This window comes from Saimiri boliviensis, chromosome 14 (genome assembly GCF_048565385.1).
Source record: "Saimiri boliviensis isolate mSaiBol1 chromosome 14, mSaiBol1.pri, whole genome shotgun sequence".
In the NCBI taxonomy this organism is placed as follows: domain Eukaryota; kingdom Metazoa; phylum Chordata; class Mammalia; order Primates; family Cebidae; genus Saimiri; species Saimiri boliviensis.
The window spans coordinates 92,390,633-92,406,963 of NC_133462.1; the positions used below are offsets into that span (position 1 = coordinate 92,390,633).

The window sequence follows — 16,331 nt, forward strand, 5'->3', positions numbered from 1 at the left end:
GATGGTATCTCATTGTGGTGTTGATTTGCATTTCTCTAATGACCAGTGATGATGGGCTTTTTTGCGTATGTTTGTTGCTTGCATAATTGTCTTCTTTTGAGAAGTGTCTGTTCATATCCTTCTCCGACTTTTTGATGGTTTTTTTTTTTCTTGTAAATTTGTAAGTTCCTTGTAGATTCTGGATATTAGCCCTTTGTCGATTACAGAAGTTTTCTCCCATTCCGTAGGCTGCCTGTTCACTCCGATGACAGTTTCCTTTGCTGTGCGGAAGCTCTTTAGTTTAATTAGATCCCTTTAGTGGATCCTGGCTTTTGTTGCCATTGCTTTTGGTGTTTCAGTCATGGAGTCTTTGCCCATGCCTATGTCCTGAATGTTACTGCCTAAGTTTTCTTCTAGGGTTTTTATGGTTTTAGGTCTTACATTTAAGTCTCTAATCCATCTTGAGTTAATTTTTGTATAAGGTGTAAGGAATTGGTCCCATTTCAGCTTTCTGCATATGGCTAGCCAAGTTTCCCCAACACCATTTATTAAATAGGAACTCCTTTCCCCATTGCTTGTTTTTGTCAGGTTCGTCAAAGATCAGATGGTGATAGATGTGTGGCATAATTTCTGAGGCCTCTGTTCTGTTCCATTGGCCTACATATCTGTTTTGGTACCAGTACCACGCTGTTTTTGTTACTGTAGCCTTGCAGTATAGTTTGAAGTCAGGTACCGTAATGCCTTCAGCTTTGTTCTGTTTGCTTAGGATTGTCTTGGCTATACAGGCTCTTTTTTGGTTCCATATGAAATTTAGTTTTTTCTAATTCTGTGAAGGAGGTCAGTGGTAGCTTGACAGGGAGAGCACTGAATCTATAAATTACTAAATGGCCATTTTCACAAAACTGATTCTTCGTATCCATGAGCATGGAATCTTTTTCCATTTGTCTGTGTCCTCTCTTATTTCCTTAAACAAGGGTTTGTAGTCCTCCTTCAAGACACCCTTCACATCCCTTGTAAATTATATTCCCAGGCATTTCATTATCTCTGCAGTAATTGTGAACGGGAGTTCATTCATGATTTGGCTCTGTGTCCGTTATTAGTGTATAGGAATGCTTGTGATTTTTGCACATTGCTTTTGTATCCTGAGACTGTGCTGAAATTGCTTCTCAGCTTAAGGAGATTTTGGACTGAGATGATGGGGTTTTCTAAATATACAATCATGTCATCTGCAAATAGAGACAATTTGCCTTCCTCTCTTCCTAATTGAATGTGCTTTATTTCTTTCTCTTGCCTGATTGCCCTGGCCAGAACTTCCAATACTATGTCAAATAGGAGTAGAGAGAGAGGGCCTTCTTGTCTGTACAGGAATACTTACAGCTTTTGCCCAATCAGTATGACCTTGGCTGTGAATCTGTCTTAAATAGCTCTTATTACTTTGAGATATGTTCCATCAACACCTATTGTAATGTGAATTTTTAGCATGAAGAGGTGTTAAATTTTATCAAAGCCCTTTTCTACATCCCTTGAGATAATCATGTGGTTTTAGTCCTTGGTTCTGTTTATGTGATGGATTACGTTTATCAATTTGCATAGGTTGAACTACCCTTGCATCCCAGGGATGAAGCTGACTTGATTGTGGTGGATAAGCATCTTGATGTGCTGTTGGATTTGGTTTGCCAGTATTTTATTGAGGATTTCTGCATCAATGTTCATCAGGGATATTGGCCTGAAATTTTCTTTTTTGTTGTTGTTGTGTCTCTGCCAAGTTTTGGTATCAGGATGATGCTGGCCTCATAAAATGAGATAGGGAGGAGCCCCCTCTTTTTCTGTTGTTTGGAATATTTTCAGAAGGAACGGTACTAGCTCCTCTTTGTATCTTTGGTAGAATTTGGCTGTGAAACTGTCTGTTCCTGGGCTTTTCTTGGTTGGTAGCCTATTAATTACTGCCTCAGTTTCAGAACTTGTTATTGGTATATTCAGGGATTCAACTTCTTCCTGTAGGAGGGTGTGTCTGTTCAGGAATTTATCCATTTCTTCTAGTTAATTTGCATAGAGGTGTTTATAGTGTTCTCTGATGGTAGTTTGTATTTCTGTGGGATCAGTGGTGATATCCCCTTTATCATTTTTATTGTGTCTATTTGATTCTTCTCTCTTTTCTTCTTTAATAGTCTAGTAAGTGGTCTATCTACTTTGTTAATTTTTTTCAAAAAAAACCAGCTCCTGGATTCATTGATTTTTTTTTTTTAAGGGTTTTTCATGTCTCTATCTCTTTCAGTTCTGCTCTCACCTTATTTATTTCTTGTCTTCTGCTAGCTTTTGGATTTGTTTGCTCTTGCTTCTCTAGTTCTTTTAATTGTGATGTTAGAGTGTCGATTTTAGATCTTTCCCCTTTCTCCTGTGGGCACTGAGTGCTATCAATTTCCCTCTAAACACTGCTTTAGCTGTGCCCCAGAGATTCTGATATGTTGTGTCTTTGTTCTCACTGGTTTCAAAGAACTTCTTTATTTCTGCCTTAATTTCATTATTTCCCCAGTAGTCATTCAGGAGCAAGTTGTTCAGTTTCCATGTAGTTGTGTGGTTTTCAGTGAGTTTCTTAATCCTAAGTTCTAATTTGATTGCCCTATGGTCTCAGAGACTGTTTGTTATGATTTCCATTATTTTCCATTTATTTCCCATTATGTGGTCCATTTTAGAATCAGTGTAATGTGGTGCTGAGAAGAATGTATATTCCGTTTATTTGGGGAGGAGAGTTCTGTAGCTGTCTTTTAGGTACAATTGGTCCAGCGCTGAATTCAAGTTCTGAATATCCTTGTTAGTTTTCTGTCTCGTTGTTCTGTCTAATATTGACAGTGGGCTGTTAAAGTCTCCCACTATTATTGCATGAGAGTCTAAGTCTCTTTGTAGGTCTCTAAGAACTTGCTCTATGAATCTGAGTGTTCCTGTACTGGGTGCATATATATTTAGAATAACTAACTCTTCTTGTTGCATTGATCCCTTTACCATTATATAATGCCCTTCTTTGACTTTTTTGGTCTTTGTTGGTTTTAAGTTTGTTCTGTCAGAGACTAGGATTGCAACCCTTGCTTTATTTTTATTTTTTATTTTTATTTTTGCTTTCCATTTGCTTGGTAAATATTCCTCCATCCCTTTATTTTGAGTCTACGTGTGTCTTTGCACATGAGATGGATCTCTTGAATACAGCACACCAATGGGTCTTGACTCTTTATCCAATTTGCCAGTCTGTGTCTTTTAATTGGGGCACTTAGCCCATTTACATTTAATGTTAACATGGTTATGTGTGGATTTGATCCTGCCATTATGATGCTGGCTGGTTGTTTTGCCCATTAGTTGATGCAGTTTTTTGTTGCGTCAGCGGTCTTTACAATTTGGTATGTTTTTGCAGTGGCTGGTACCAGTTCTTTTCGTATTTAGTGCTTCCTTCAGGAGCTCTTGTAAGGCACGCCCGGTGGTAACAGAATCTCTCAACATTTTCTTGTCTGCAAAGGATTTTATTTCTCTTTCACGTATGAAGCTTAGTTTGACTGGATATGAAAGTCTGGGTTGGAAATTCTCTACTTTCAGATCGTTGACTATTGGCCCACACTCTCTTCTGGCATGTAAGGTTTCTGCAGAGAGATCCACTGTTAGTCTATTGGGCTTCCCCTTGTGGGTAAACTGACCTTTCTGTCTGGCTGCCTTTAACATTTTTTCCTTCATTTCAAGCTTGGTGAATCTGATGATTATGTTTTGGGGTTGCTCTTCTCGAGGAATATCTTTTTGGTGTCCTCTGTATTTCCTAAATTTGAATGCTGGCCTGTCTTCTAGGTTGGGGAGGTTCTCCTGGGTAATATCCTGAAGAGTGTTTTGCAACTGGGTTCCATTCTCCCTGTCACTTTCAGGTACACAAATCAAATGTAGGTTTGGTCTTTTCTCATAGTCCCATATTTCTTAGAAGCTTTGTTTGTTCCTTTTCATTCTTTTCTCTCTAATCTTGTCTTCATGGTTTATTTCATTAAGTTGATCTTCAATCTCTGATATCCTTTCTTCCGTTTCATCAATTTGGCTATTGATACTTGTTTAATTCTTCACAAAGTTCTCGTGCTGTGTTTTTCAACTCCATCAGGTTGTTTATGTTCTTCCCTAAACTGGTTATTCCAGTGAGCAATTCCTCTAACCCTTTTTCAAGGTTCTTAGCTTCCTTGCGTTGGTTTAGAACATGCTCCTTTAGCCCAGAAGAGTTTGTTATTACCGGTCTTCTGAAGCCTACTTCGTCAAACTCATTCTCTGTTCGGTTTTGTTCCCTTATTGGCGAAGAGTTGTGGTCCTCTGGAGGAGAAGAGGTGTTCTGATTTTTGGAATTTTCAGCCTTTTTGCACTGGATTTTCCTTATCTTTATGGATTTGTCTACCTTTGGTCTTCGATGTTGGTGATCTTCAGATGGGGTTTTTGTTTGGATGTCTTTTTTGTTGATGTTGATGCTATTCCTTTCTGTTAGTTTTCCTTCTAACAGGCCCCTCTTCGGCAGGTCTGTTGGAGTTTGCTGGGGGTCCACTCCAGACCCTGTTTCCCTGGGTATCACCAGCAGAGGCTGCAGAACAGCAAAGGTTGCTGCCTGTTCCTTCCTCTGGAAGCTTTGTCCCAGAGGCTCACCCACCACATGCCAACCAGAGCTCTCCCATAGGAGGAGTGTATCTGCCCCTGCTGGGAGGTGTCTCCTTGTTAGGATACACAGGGGTCGGGACCCACTTCAGGCAGTCTGTCTCTTAACCGAGTTCAAGTGCTGTTCTGGGAGATCGGCTGCTCTCTTTAGATCTGAAAGGCAGGAACATTTAATTCTGCTGAAGCTGTGCCCGCAGCTGCCCCTTCCCCAGGTGATCTGTCTTAGGGAGATGGGAGTTTTATCTCCAAGCCCCTGATGGGGGCTGTGGCCTGTCTTTCAGAGATGCCCTGCAGGGAGGAGGAACGTTGAGGGGGTCTGAGCTGCGGTGGGCTCCACCCAGTTTGAACTTCCCGGCAGCTTTGTTTGCAGTGTGAGGGGGAAACCACCTACTCAAGCCTCAGTCATGGCAGATGGCCCTTCCCTTACCAAGCTCGAGCATCCCAGGTCAACTTCAGACTGTTGTGCTGGCAGTGAGAGTTTCAAGCCAGTGGGTCTTAGCTTGCTGTGCTCTGTAGGGGTGGGATCTGCTGAGCCAGACCACTGGGCCCCCTGGGCTCAGCCGTCTTTCCAGGGGAGTGAATGGTTCTGGCTGGCTGGCGTTCCAGGCACCACTGGGGCATGAGAAAGAACTCCTGTGGCTAGCTCAGTGTCTGGCCAAACGGCCACCCAGTTTTGTGCTTGAAACCCAGGGCCCCAGTGGTGCAGGCACCCGAGGGAATCTCCTGGTCTGCGGGTTGCGAAGACCGTGAGAAAAGCGTAGTATCTGGCCTGGACGGCAGTGTTCAGCACAGCGCAGTCCCTCACAGCCCCCCTTGGCTGGGGAGGGAGGTCCCTGAACGCTTGCACTTCCAGGGGAGGCAATGCCCCAGCCTGCTTCAGCTGGCCCTCCTTGGGCTGCACCCACTGCCTAACCAGTCGCAGTTAGAAGAGCTGGGTACCTCAGTTGGAAATGCAGAAATCACCCTCCCTCTGCATTGATCTCACTGGGTTTTCTGCTTTTCCCGTCGCTGGGAGCTGCAGGCTGGAGCTGTTCCTATTCAGCCATCTTGCCAGCCACCCAAAACCTGGTTTTAATTTACTTTAATGTTGTTACCTGTCTCTCCTGTCAAGTTAAGCAGCCACACTGGGTAAATGAAAAGGCAGAAAGCAGTCCTGCTTACAGAGTCCCACATGCCACTGATGGGCTAGCAGTATAACCTGACATGATATTATTTAAAGAGAAAAAGGGCTCTTTAAATTACGGCTGGAAGACTGCACCCTTCATCTCTTGCCGTGTGTTTTTTAGAAACTGGCACTTGGTTGAAATCTTGTACAATAGATTTGTCAGAATGTCATGGGCTAAAAGAAAGGATGGGGAAGGTTGCTGAATTTCTTGCATTTCTTGGTAGATCAGAAAAGCATGGGCCAGGTGCGGTGGCTCATGCCTGTAATCCCAGCACTTTGGGCGGCTGAGGTGGACAGATCACCTGAGGTCAGGAGTTCAAGACCAGCCTGGCCAACATGGTGAAACCCAGTCTCCACTAAAAACAAACAAAAAAATTAGCTGGACGTGGTGGCTGGCTCCTGTAATCCCAGTTACTCAGGAGGCTGAGGCATGAGAATTACTTGAACCCAGGAGGCAGAGGTTGCAGTGAGCTGAGATCACTCCACTGCGCTCCAGCCTGGGCGATAGAGTGAAACTCAGTCTCCAAAGATAAAAGAAAATTGCGTGTGTTAAGAAGAATCCATGTGGAGAAGCGCACACTGTTTAGGTCTCCTGTCTCTCCAATCATCTTTCTTAAATGGTTGGGAATTTGCCGGAGGTGAGTAATGCACTAGAAACAACGGAAGTGAGGTCACTTCTTACACGTCACTGGATCAGGACAGCAGATGTGGGCATCCATGTGGGCAATACCACATTCAGCTTTCAGATGCTCAGATCCCATTTCGCCTGGAATACTCACTCCCCTTTACAAAAAAATGTAAGCAGGCCATACATTCTTTAACTTTGGTCAGGGAAGGAGGGAGGGAGAGCATTTGCTCTTTGTCTTACCTTTGTGGGTGTGTATGCTCATTAACATTTTTTTTGCCTTCTTTTTAACATTAATCCTAGGAGAAAGATTTCTGATGTGCGTTTGATGCAGAAAGTCTGTTTTATACCAGTTAATTTGCAGAATGAAACCAACCACCCTTCCTTCCCTCCTTCCTGCATTCCTTCCTCTCCTTTTCTCCCTCTCTCATTCTTTTTCTCTCTCATTTTTGAGGCAGACTCTGGCCCTGCCGCCCAGACTGCAGTACAGTGGCGCAATCTCAGCTCACTACAGCCTCCACCTCCCAGGCTCAAGCGATCCTTTCACCTCAGCCTCCCAGGTAGCTGAGATTCCAGGCATGTGCCGCCATGGTTTGCTAAATTTAAAGCATGTTTTGTAGAGACAAGGTCTCACTCTGTTGCCTAGGCTTGAACTCCTGGGCTCAAGCAATCCTCTCACCTCAGCCTCCCAAAGTGTTGGGATTGTAGGCGTGAGCCAGCACGCGCGGCCTCTTTCTTTCTCTTTTGCAAGTTCCTAATGCTTCGCATTTGTGTGCTGCTGCACAGTTACTCTCACCTTCTTGGTTCTTCACAACTGTCCTTCAAGGGAGGTTGCAGGACAGGTCTGTTTTAGGGGTCAGGAAGCCAAAGCCCATTGCTTAGATCACACAGCCCCTCAGTGGTGGTGACGTGTGGCTTGGAACCCAGTCTCTGCTCCTGCCTCGCTGCAGTGCCCACACACACTGTGTCCACACAATGGACCCTCCACGTTTTTCTCTCTACAGCTGAATCTCATCCAAAAACACGTGGAAACCAGGAAGAGCTTCTGGTGTGTACCCGGGATAGCACGCTGCTGCCTGGCACCCGCATCCCCCGGCTCTCCTCGGGAGTGGCCTGGACTCTCAGCTCCATCTCCCCATGACTGGCCATCTCCCACGTGAGGGTGAGAGGCAGGACGATCCCTGTCTCCACACCTCACGCTCCCAGGGGAATCCCAGCCACCATCCTTGGCAGCGGGGAAGCGGGACCCCACGCTGGGTGTGGTTGCTGGCCGGCTCCATAGTTTGGCTCTGCTCATGCAGTGACCTGTCTTGGTCATTGTCTCGTGCAGTGACCCTTTTGCTTTGAGAATCCCTCTGGCAGTCTTCCATTCTCTGCCGTTCGCATCATTCTTCCTGGTGATGGCCCGTGCTTATTCACCTCTGCCTTCCCCTGGAGAACGAGGTCCAGCCGTATTTTAGGAACTAAAGACTGATGTGGAAAGCTTAGAGTTGATTCCAGCCCTGCTGGGATTGGGACAGAAATGATGTCAAATGGTGCTCCTGCTTTGTGTCCAGTTTCTACCGAGCTGATTCTCAAGAACCCCGGAACTCAAACATCAGCGTAAGGGAAGTTCAGATAGACAGAGGCTAAGGGGTCGGAAGAGGCCAGTGGTGACTTGAACTCTGTAGCCTAGAACGTTGTAGAGGTGAAAGCTGTTTCTCATCACCTACACACTCTTGCTGGGCATTCATCGTGCCCAAGACGCAGGTCAGGGAACTGTCCGTGGTGTCCTGTGTGTCTGTAGACGGCCTTCGTCATGGGCATGCACGAAGTAAGTTGAAACAAACTCGCGCATGAGAAGGGCTGGTGGAGTCCTGCCTGCTCCTGCCACCTTCTCGTCACCTGCAGTCCTTTTTTTTCTAGACAGTCTCACTCTATCCCCCAGGCTGGAGTGCAGTGGCGTCATCTCGGCTCACTGCAACCTCCGCCTCCCGGGTTCAAGTGATTCTCCTGCCTCAGCCTCCCAAGTAGCTGGGTTACAGGTACCTGCCATCATGCCCGGCTGATTTTTGTATTCTTTTCTTTAGTAGAGACGGGTTTTACCATGCTGGCCAGGCTGGTCTCAAACTTCTGACCTCAGGCCTCCCTGGTGCTGGGATTACAGGCGTGAGCCACCGCACCCGGCCTGCAGTCCTTTTCTCATGGCTAAGGGATCCTTCCAGAGGTCACATTTTGCCCGTAGCCCTCCTGAACCCTCGAGTCTGCAGAAAACCTTCAGCTGGACAGCCTCTGGGTAGAGAAACAGGCCAAGAAGACTCTCCTAGGCGTGCAGCACGGGGCTGTGCTCTGTGACGAGGGACAAACGGGAATATCTGTGTGCCGTGATCATGGATGGCAGTGGCGGCGAGTGATTACGGGCCGCGGTCGGGCGGTGTGGCAGGCAGCAATCGCCTCCGTGTCGGTGGAGTGAGCGTCTCTGCAGCTCGGGAGCGAGGTGCCACCTCTCTCTGTGAGTGTCTCACAATTCCTTTCTCCCTCAGTCCCGTGATGCCCTCCGGAACAAGCTGAACTGATGAATGAGCGGGACATAAAGATAACTGCCGCCCAGAGCAACAGCTGTCCCGCTCCATCCGCGGATTCAGTAGACAAACAGGGCAGAGCGGGGTCCCCCCCAGTGGGAAGTTGGGTGCAGGAAATGCCAGTCTCCTCTTGCTGGAATCAGGGTGTCAGCCCTTCCTGGCCACCGCTCAGACTGTTCCTATAGCTTTCTGGATCCCATGCCCTGCAGGTCTGCCTTGGGGAGTGGAATAGTGACTGTCCCTTCCACCCCGAGAGCTGGGGGAAGGCGGTGCAGGCTAGTACCTGCCTGTCTCTCTATGGAAGAGCAGCAGGGAGAGGCGGGGCTGGATAGCTGTTGCCAAGAACCCAAGAGCATTAGTGACAAAACCAAGAACTCCTGGCGAGAAGTCCGAGGGGCTTTCTGGATCACAAGTGGCATCTCCTCAGCACTTTAATTACAGTGGATTAAGCAGGAAGTGGAGTGCTGGACTAAAGGAATAATGATACGAAGGAGGTGAAGCAGAAAAACTCAATTTCCTTCCTTTAAGGGGAAAAAAAAAATGTCCATTTAGTTAGACGAATTGCAAAGAAAAGAATAGTGTGTGGCATTTCCCCCAGCTTGGAGCTCAATGGGTTTTTAAAGAACTGTGTATCTCTTTGGCCAGACCAGTGACTGGGATCTTCAGCCTCTCTACAGAAAAGGAACCACAGGCTTGGGATTTCATTAAGATGCAGGAGCGTTCCTTCTGGACAAATGACTCACGAATTCAGCCCCTTCTTGCCCGCGTCTCCCTGCAGGCCCTTGCCTGGCTTAGCTCATATTTTACATTCAGCATCTCTAGTTACCCAGAAATCGCATGCAGGCTTGTGAAATAGAAAAGCAGTGGGCCGTGGCCCCATCCGTCCTGCCTGGCACTGCATCATCCCTGGCTTGCCATGCTGGGAGGCTAGACTGGGAGGTTTGCTTACAGAAAGCCTGGAGGTCCCAGGTGCCTTCCAAGGGTGGCGATTTGAATACACGCTCTTAGCACACATACTGTGTAACGGAGGCAAAGCTGTAGAAATGAATGGAACTGAAATCAGACTATAAAAGCCCAGTGAACAGGAAAGTTACCAGAATGGAATGCAGAGAAGCCCACTGGTTATTGTCCTGTGTGTAGAGGCTGTGTGGGATTCGGCTGTTTTACTAATAGGAGCCCTGGGGGCCCAGTGCTTAATGACTAGCTCTGTCTGTCGGGGATCCCCCTCGGTATCCTGCTTGTGATCGAAGCTCTCCAGAGTCCAGGGCAAGGGGTTCTAAAACCTTATCATGTTTTGTTTTGTTTTTTGTTTTGAAGAGACAAGGTCTCCCTCTGTCACCCAGGCTGGAGTGCAGTGGCACGATCATAGCTTACTGCAACCTTGAACTCCTGAGCTCAGGTGACCCTGCTACCTCAACCTCCCAAGCAGCTGGTACCTGTAGGTGTGCACCATCTCACCTGGCTATTTTTTTTAAATAAATTTTTTGTAGAGATGGGGTCTCACCATGTTTCCCAGGCTTGTCTGGAACTCCCATCTCTGCCTCCCAAAGCACTGGGATTCCATGTATGGGTACCACGCCCAGTCTAAAACGTTACCATAAACATTGTGATTGGAAAGTGATAGGTTATCATGATCCAGGAGAAGGCAAGTAAAGGGAGGAGGGAGGAAGAGATACAGGAATTGAATGCCCACCGTGTGCCTATGCCACGCTCAGCACTTGACATGCTGGTCCATTGAATTTCCACAACCACCCATATGACGGGCATTGTTAGGCTATACAGGTAAGGAAGCTGGGGCTCTAAGAAGTGTGACTGTCTGTGGGAGGCAGTAGTTGGCATGATGGAGAAAGCGCAGGCGTTGGAGGTGGGACCAAGGCCAGCCTTCCACCCACAGGTTCGGTGACGCGGGGCAAGTTATGTAACATCATTGTTTCATCTGTAAGATCTAGACAGGTATACCGCCACCATAGAGGACTGGAAGGATTCAGTGAGATCGTGTAGATAACAGCACAGTTCTGGCATACGAGACAACACGGCAGATGTCATTCTATGACCTCATGGTGGGAGAGGCAAGATCTAAGCCCTGGGAGGCGGAGTGTCCCACCCTCGGGCTCCTTCCACCGTGACACCAGCTTTTGGGTCTACCGAGAGTCCTGCCTTCAGTTAGAAGGCGGGCACAGCCGGGACACAGTGCCGCATGCCTGGGGACCCAGTGCCCTCGGAATTCTTCCCCTTCAGCTTTGTGCACTGCAGATGAGTTGGCTCAGCAGATAGAGCCAAGGTCAGCAGGAGGATCGCCAGCTTGCACAAAACGTGATTCTCTGAGCGTTTCTGTAAGTTGAAATATTTTATTTAAAAATTTACGGCTGGGCACGGTGGCTCACACCTGTAATCCCAGCACTTTGGGAGGCCAAGGTGGGCAGATCACCTGAGGTCGGGAGTTTGAGACCAGCCTGACCAACATGGAGAAACCCCATCTCTACTAAAAATACGAAATTAGCCGAGTGTGGTGGCACTTGCCTATAATCCCAGCTACTTGGGAGGCTGAGCAGGAGAATCACTTGAACTCAGAGGTTGCAGTGAGCCGAGCACCATTACACTCCAGGCTAGAGAGAGACTCCGTCTTAAAAAAAAAAAAGAAAGAAAATTTACAACCACCCCTCCTCCCCAAAATTGCATGACAGATTTCATCAAACCCGACAACTGATAAGACAAAGAAAATAAAACGCAGAGAGGACATTAGAAATCATCCTTGTGCATTCCTTCAGAATCTGCCATATATTACTCAGATGCCCTGTCTCTGTCTGGCTATCCTGCTACTCTACGCATTACTTATCTTTGAATCCCCCATGCCTAGCGCAGTGCCTCACGCATAGTAGGTCTCAACGTAAGTGCCATAGTAGGTGCTTCACACAAGTGCCCATTATTTATTGGACTGAACTCACAACCCAGTAGCAAGGAGCTGGTTAGAACACATGCCGTCCCTTTCCCCAGGGCTGTAGCCGGCAGACCTGTGGGAGGCTTCAGCTTGATTTCTGCTCACCCTGGGCCCCCAGGACAGACTGTGCATTTGCGTAAGCACCTCGCTCACCTGCAGGAGCGGGGCCGGGTTGGTGGTGAGCACCGAGTGCTCAGTGTTCAGTTACTCAGAAAGTGGGTTAAAGGGCAAAGCTCCTGCTGCCTCCAGAGCGGCCCTTCTGTTCTCTGAAATGGCAACTCTGCACTCACTTGATGGGATGCCAGATAACGTGTTGCAAACCAGTCCTTGATCACTGTTGCCCCTTGGAACACGTTTCAAATGCTGGCCATTAAAAGCAGGCCATTTCACGGCGCTTTAATGATGACACTAATAACTGTGGATTTTTGTCTCCTGGAGTCCTGATGAGCTGAGCCAAGGAGTAAATTATGGCGCTAACTTTTATGTGCATGGTTTAGTGATCTGTGAGCTTCAAGGAAACTACACCAGCCTCTACAGTTTGGCAGCCCAGATTACCTTTTCATCTGTGTAATTGGGCCACGCGGGCACAGTTAATATTCAATTTATATTAATAGGAAGACAAAGAACATGATGTGCCGTCTCCATATTGAAGTAATGGGCATATCCAAGTATTCTACCCGGTCAGTGTAAATAAATCCGTTTCCCCATGGCTTAGCAAGGATGATGTTGCTAATTCACTGTGCATTTCATCCTCATTTATCCTGAGGAAGTTCAGCATTTCTATTCGCAGAGCACACAGGGTGCTGCCCTCATCCCTGCTGTCGCCCCTCTTCTCTTAACAGGTGAAAGTCATGCTTCGTGTCTGTTCCACCTTGGCTCGAGATACCTCGGAATCCAGCTCTTTCTTAAAGGTGGACCCACGGAAGAAGCAGATCACCTTGTACGATCCTCTGACTTGTGGAGGTCAAAATGCCTTTTCCAAGAGAGGCAACCAGGTTCCTCCAAAGATGTTTGCCTTTGACGCGGTCTTTCCACAAGATGCTTCTCAGGTGGGTATTGGCCTCCCCTCAGGCTCAGGCAACGTGGATCAAAGCAGCGTTCGCTCATTCACAAGGACCCCTGAGCTGGGAGGGCGTCTTCTGGAGCATTCTGGTGGACCAGCTCCTCCACGAGTCAGTCTGAGCTCCCTCGAATGGTCCAGTGCTTTTGAATTACTGGTGTCAGACCCTGGGCAGGACCTGTGTGCAGGAATTTCGATAAAATATGTCCCTGGGGAAAAGGAAGTATGAGCCGGTCAGTGGACCACACGCAGAAGCAGGAAGGTAACAGACAGGAAGGGCAACCGCATCAAGGTGCTGGCGATGGGTCTAGGAGGAGCCTACTCCTGCCTGGGTTTCTGGGTGTGGGCATTGTACAAAGGGAAAAAGTGTTTCAGAGAGCTGATTAGAACTCGGCACTATCCTAGGACTCTATATAAGCACACTGGGGTTGAGGGCATATCTATAGTCCTGGTAAGGAACCGGAATGTGAGGCAGGGAAACTGAGGCTGACATGCATCCTGTGGCCTGACATGCATCAGTGGAGTGAAGGGGAAGAAGAGAGGCCTGGGGATAGGTGTTATATTAGTTTAATTGCTGCATTACAAATCACCCTGAAATTCAGTGCTTAACACAAGAAGCATTCGCTATTAATCCTGGGTCAGCTGAGCAGCTCTTCTGTCCCTAGTCAGCTCACGTTCATGTCTGTCCTCAGCTGTGGGTGGGTAGGCAGCTCTGTGGGTCTTGGCTGGATTAATCCTGTATTACACTGTAGGCACATGGCTTTGGGGTTGGCTGGCTTTACGCTGGTCTAGAATAGCCTTGACCAAGTCAGCCGGTCTCTCCTCTACACCGCCTCTCATCATCCAGCAGGCAAGCCTGGGCTAGTTCTCACGGCACTGTCCGAGCCCACGCGTACCGGTCTATTGAGGCCTAAGCTCAGCCATCGACCCAGTATCACTTCTGCTGGATTCTACTGGCCCAGCTTCAAGAGATGGGGAAGAGATTGCTCCTCATGATTGGACGAGCTCCAACTCACATTGCAAGGGGCCTGTACCCAGACTGGGCTGGAGAATTGGGGCCAGTTTTATTAATCTACTGTGAGCATAATTGGGAGGCTACTTGGGGGTCCAGGGTACCAGGATGACTGGGCCATGGGCAGCCAGCGAACTGTAGCCCCTACCAGATGCTGCAGCTAAAGCTTCTAGTGGACATCTGTTCTCATTTGGATTCACTCTGGAGCTTTGGTGAAGATGGGCCTCTAAGTGCCACCAAACAGTACCTGTTCCTGCAGGGGACGGAGAGCGGACATGTGTGTAGAACTAACCGCAGAAATAAATAGGCCAGGTCATAGGTATACAGTGCCCTCTGTAGCCTGGATTTTGCAATTTTTTGATCAGTTTCTAGTGCTTGTCAAGATTCACCTCAAAGTGTATAGTAACTAATAGTCCATAGCAGAACCTGAGGGCAGCAGTGCAGATGCTGCCGTCTGCAGTTTCCTCCAGGCTGCCTCTGAGTGGAGGAGGCGGTGGTGTGCTCACCGGCTCTTATATTACACCACATAACACATGTGATAAGCTCCATTCATTCACAGTTTTAGCATGTGGTTTCCCCAAAAAGTTTTTACCCAAGAAGACAAAGTACTTTATGAATAAGTTCTACGGTTTCTCTCTTTATTCCATTTTTTTTGTGTGTGGCATACCACCCAATGGGCTTAGTCATTTAAACCTGACATTGGGTCTAATAAACAGTCTACAAATAATTTAATTAACACAGTTAAAACTTTTCAGAAGCCAATCTCCCCAAATTGTAAGGATTCCAAAGCAAACCCTAAATAAAGCAGGGACTATTAATGAGTTTTAGATTTATTCCAGAAAAAGGAGCCATCTTTATTGCTAGTCTTTGTTTACATTTCACACTTGGCTCCAGAGCTCCATACGCTCAGTGTTGGAGTTTCACTCATTTCGGAATGCGTTACTTTCACTCAAATTTCCAGTGCTATAATAAATTGCATGTCTGCATACATTTGCCGTTTGCAAGACATTTCACAGACATGAAAGCATTTGACTCTAGATTTCAGTGGGGTAGGAAGGGAGGCATTGCTGTTTTCACATAACACACGAGGAATCCGAGACTCAAAGATTGAGTCACTTGTTCAAAGTCCCTTTCCCAGCAGACATCCTTCCTGAAGTCCTCCTATTACGTCTCTGTATCCTGCTCGATAGGGTATCCTGTCTTTGACCTCCCTCCATTTTATGCGGTATTTCCTAGCAATGTGGCCTCAGGCGAGTCACTCAACCTCTCTGGGCCTCAGTGTCCTGATCTGTCAAATGGGGACATGAGCAGTGTTCTTCATCAGGCTGTGTGATTCGTCGAGTTGACACACATGAGGTGCTCACGGCAGAGCCAGGAACGCAGCAGGTGCTCAGTAAACGTGGCTGTTTTTTACTGTTACCATTGCTGCTGGCCAGGGCCAGCTCAGCCCCACGGGGCGAGCACCCCTGGAGCTCCCGAAGCCTGAAAGCAGGGAGTGTGTGGAGCGGCCTCCGCTCTCAAGCCCCGAGTATCAGCCTGTGAAGCCACAGCCACCATGGTGACCCGGGCAGTTATGAATTGTGCTTTCTCCTGGCCTCAGGAAATCAGCTAAGCAATGATTACAACAGACCTGGTTCCTAGTTGCCTTTGACAGACATCCACATTACCCTTCAGTGGCCTCAGCAGTCACTGGCTGCCCCTGCTGGGATGTGCCCCTGCTGGGAGGAGAACCCGGACGTGTGGGCAAGCAGAGGCTTCCTGCAGACCTGGCCCTGCCCGTGGGGCCGTGCTCGGGAAGGCTGCGTGCCTCCAGCTCCAAGGGGAGCAGGGAGGGACCTCCAGGGGCCAGTGTCAGCTCTTAACACACACCAGACGGACTGCCCACGACCACCCTTCTCAGCGGAGAGCCGAGCGGGCACTCTGCCAGGGGATGCCGCCCCAGCCTCTGCACAGGTGACCCAGTGTGGTCCACACACACCCAGCGTTCTCCCAGGTGCCTCAAGAATCAAACGCCGCTTCTTGCAGGTGCAGCTCAAGGTGACTGCTCAGCCGCCGGCCTCCCATCTCACTTTTTCTCCAAAGAAGGCTTAGTTCACCGGGCAGCCTTCTGCCCGCTCTGCAGATTCCATCAAGGTGCCACTGCTTCTGTGTCAGGGTTAGCACTGGGCTCTCCCTGCCTAGGTCCTGGGGGTTTGAAAGATCCTGTGTTCCCCACAGCAGCCCTGTCCTGCCACCCGCTTCGGCCCAGGAGGAGCCCCCTTACCCCCACACAGTGGCTGAGGCCCACCCTGGAACAAGGAACCGTTGTTCGAAGTGTGGTTTGGCAGTTCAG

The 16,331-nt window shown here is 48.2% G+C and overlaps 1 protein-coding gene across 3 annotated transcripts in view; it reads left to right on the forward strand.

The window, feature by feature from the left end:
* The window catches only part of KIF26B (kinesin family member 26B), a 526,146-nt gene that overhangs the window by 423,531 nt on the left and 86,284 nt on the right, over positions 1-16,331 (forward strand). For all 3 annotated transcript variants that reach the window (XM_039464246.2, XM_074385662.1, XM_074385663.1), the window contains one exon: positions 12,770-12,976. In XM_039464246.2, the coding sequence (XP_039320180.2) occupies positions 12,770-12,976 (207 nt within the window). The remainder of the gene's footprint in view (positions 1-12,769; positions 12,977-16,331) is intronic.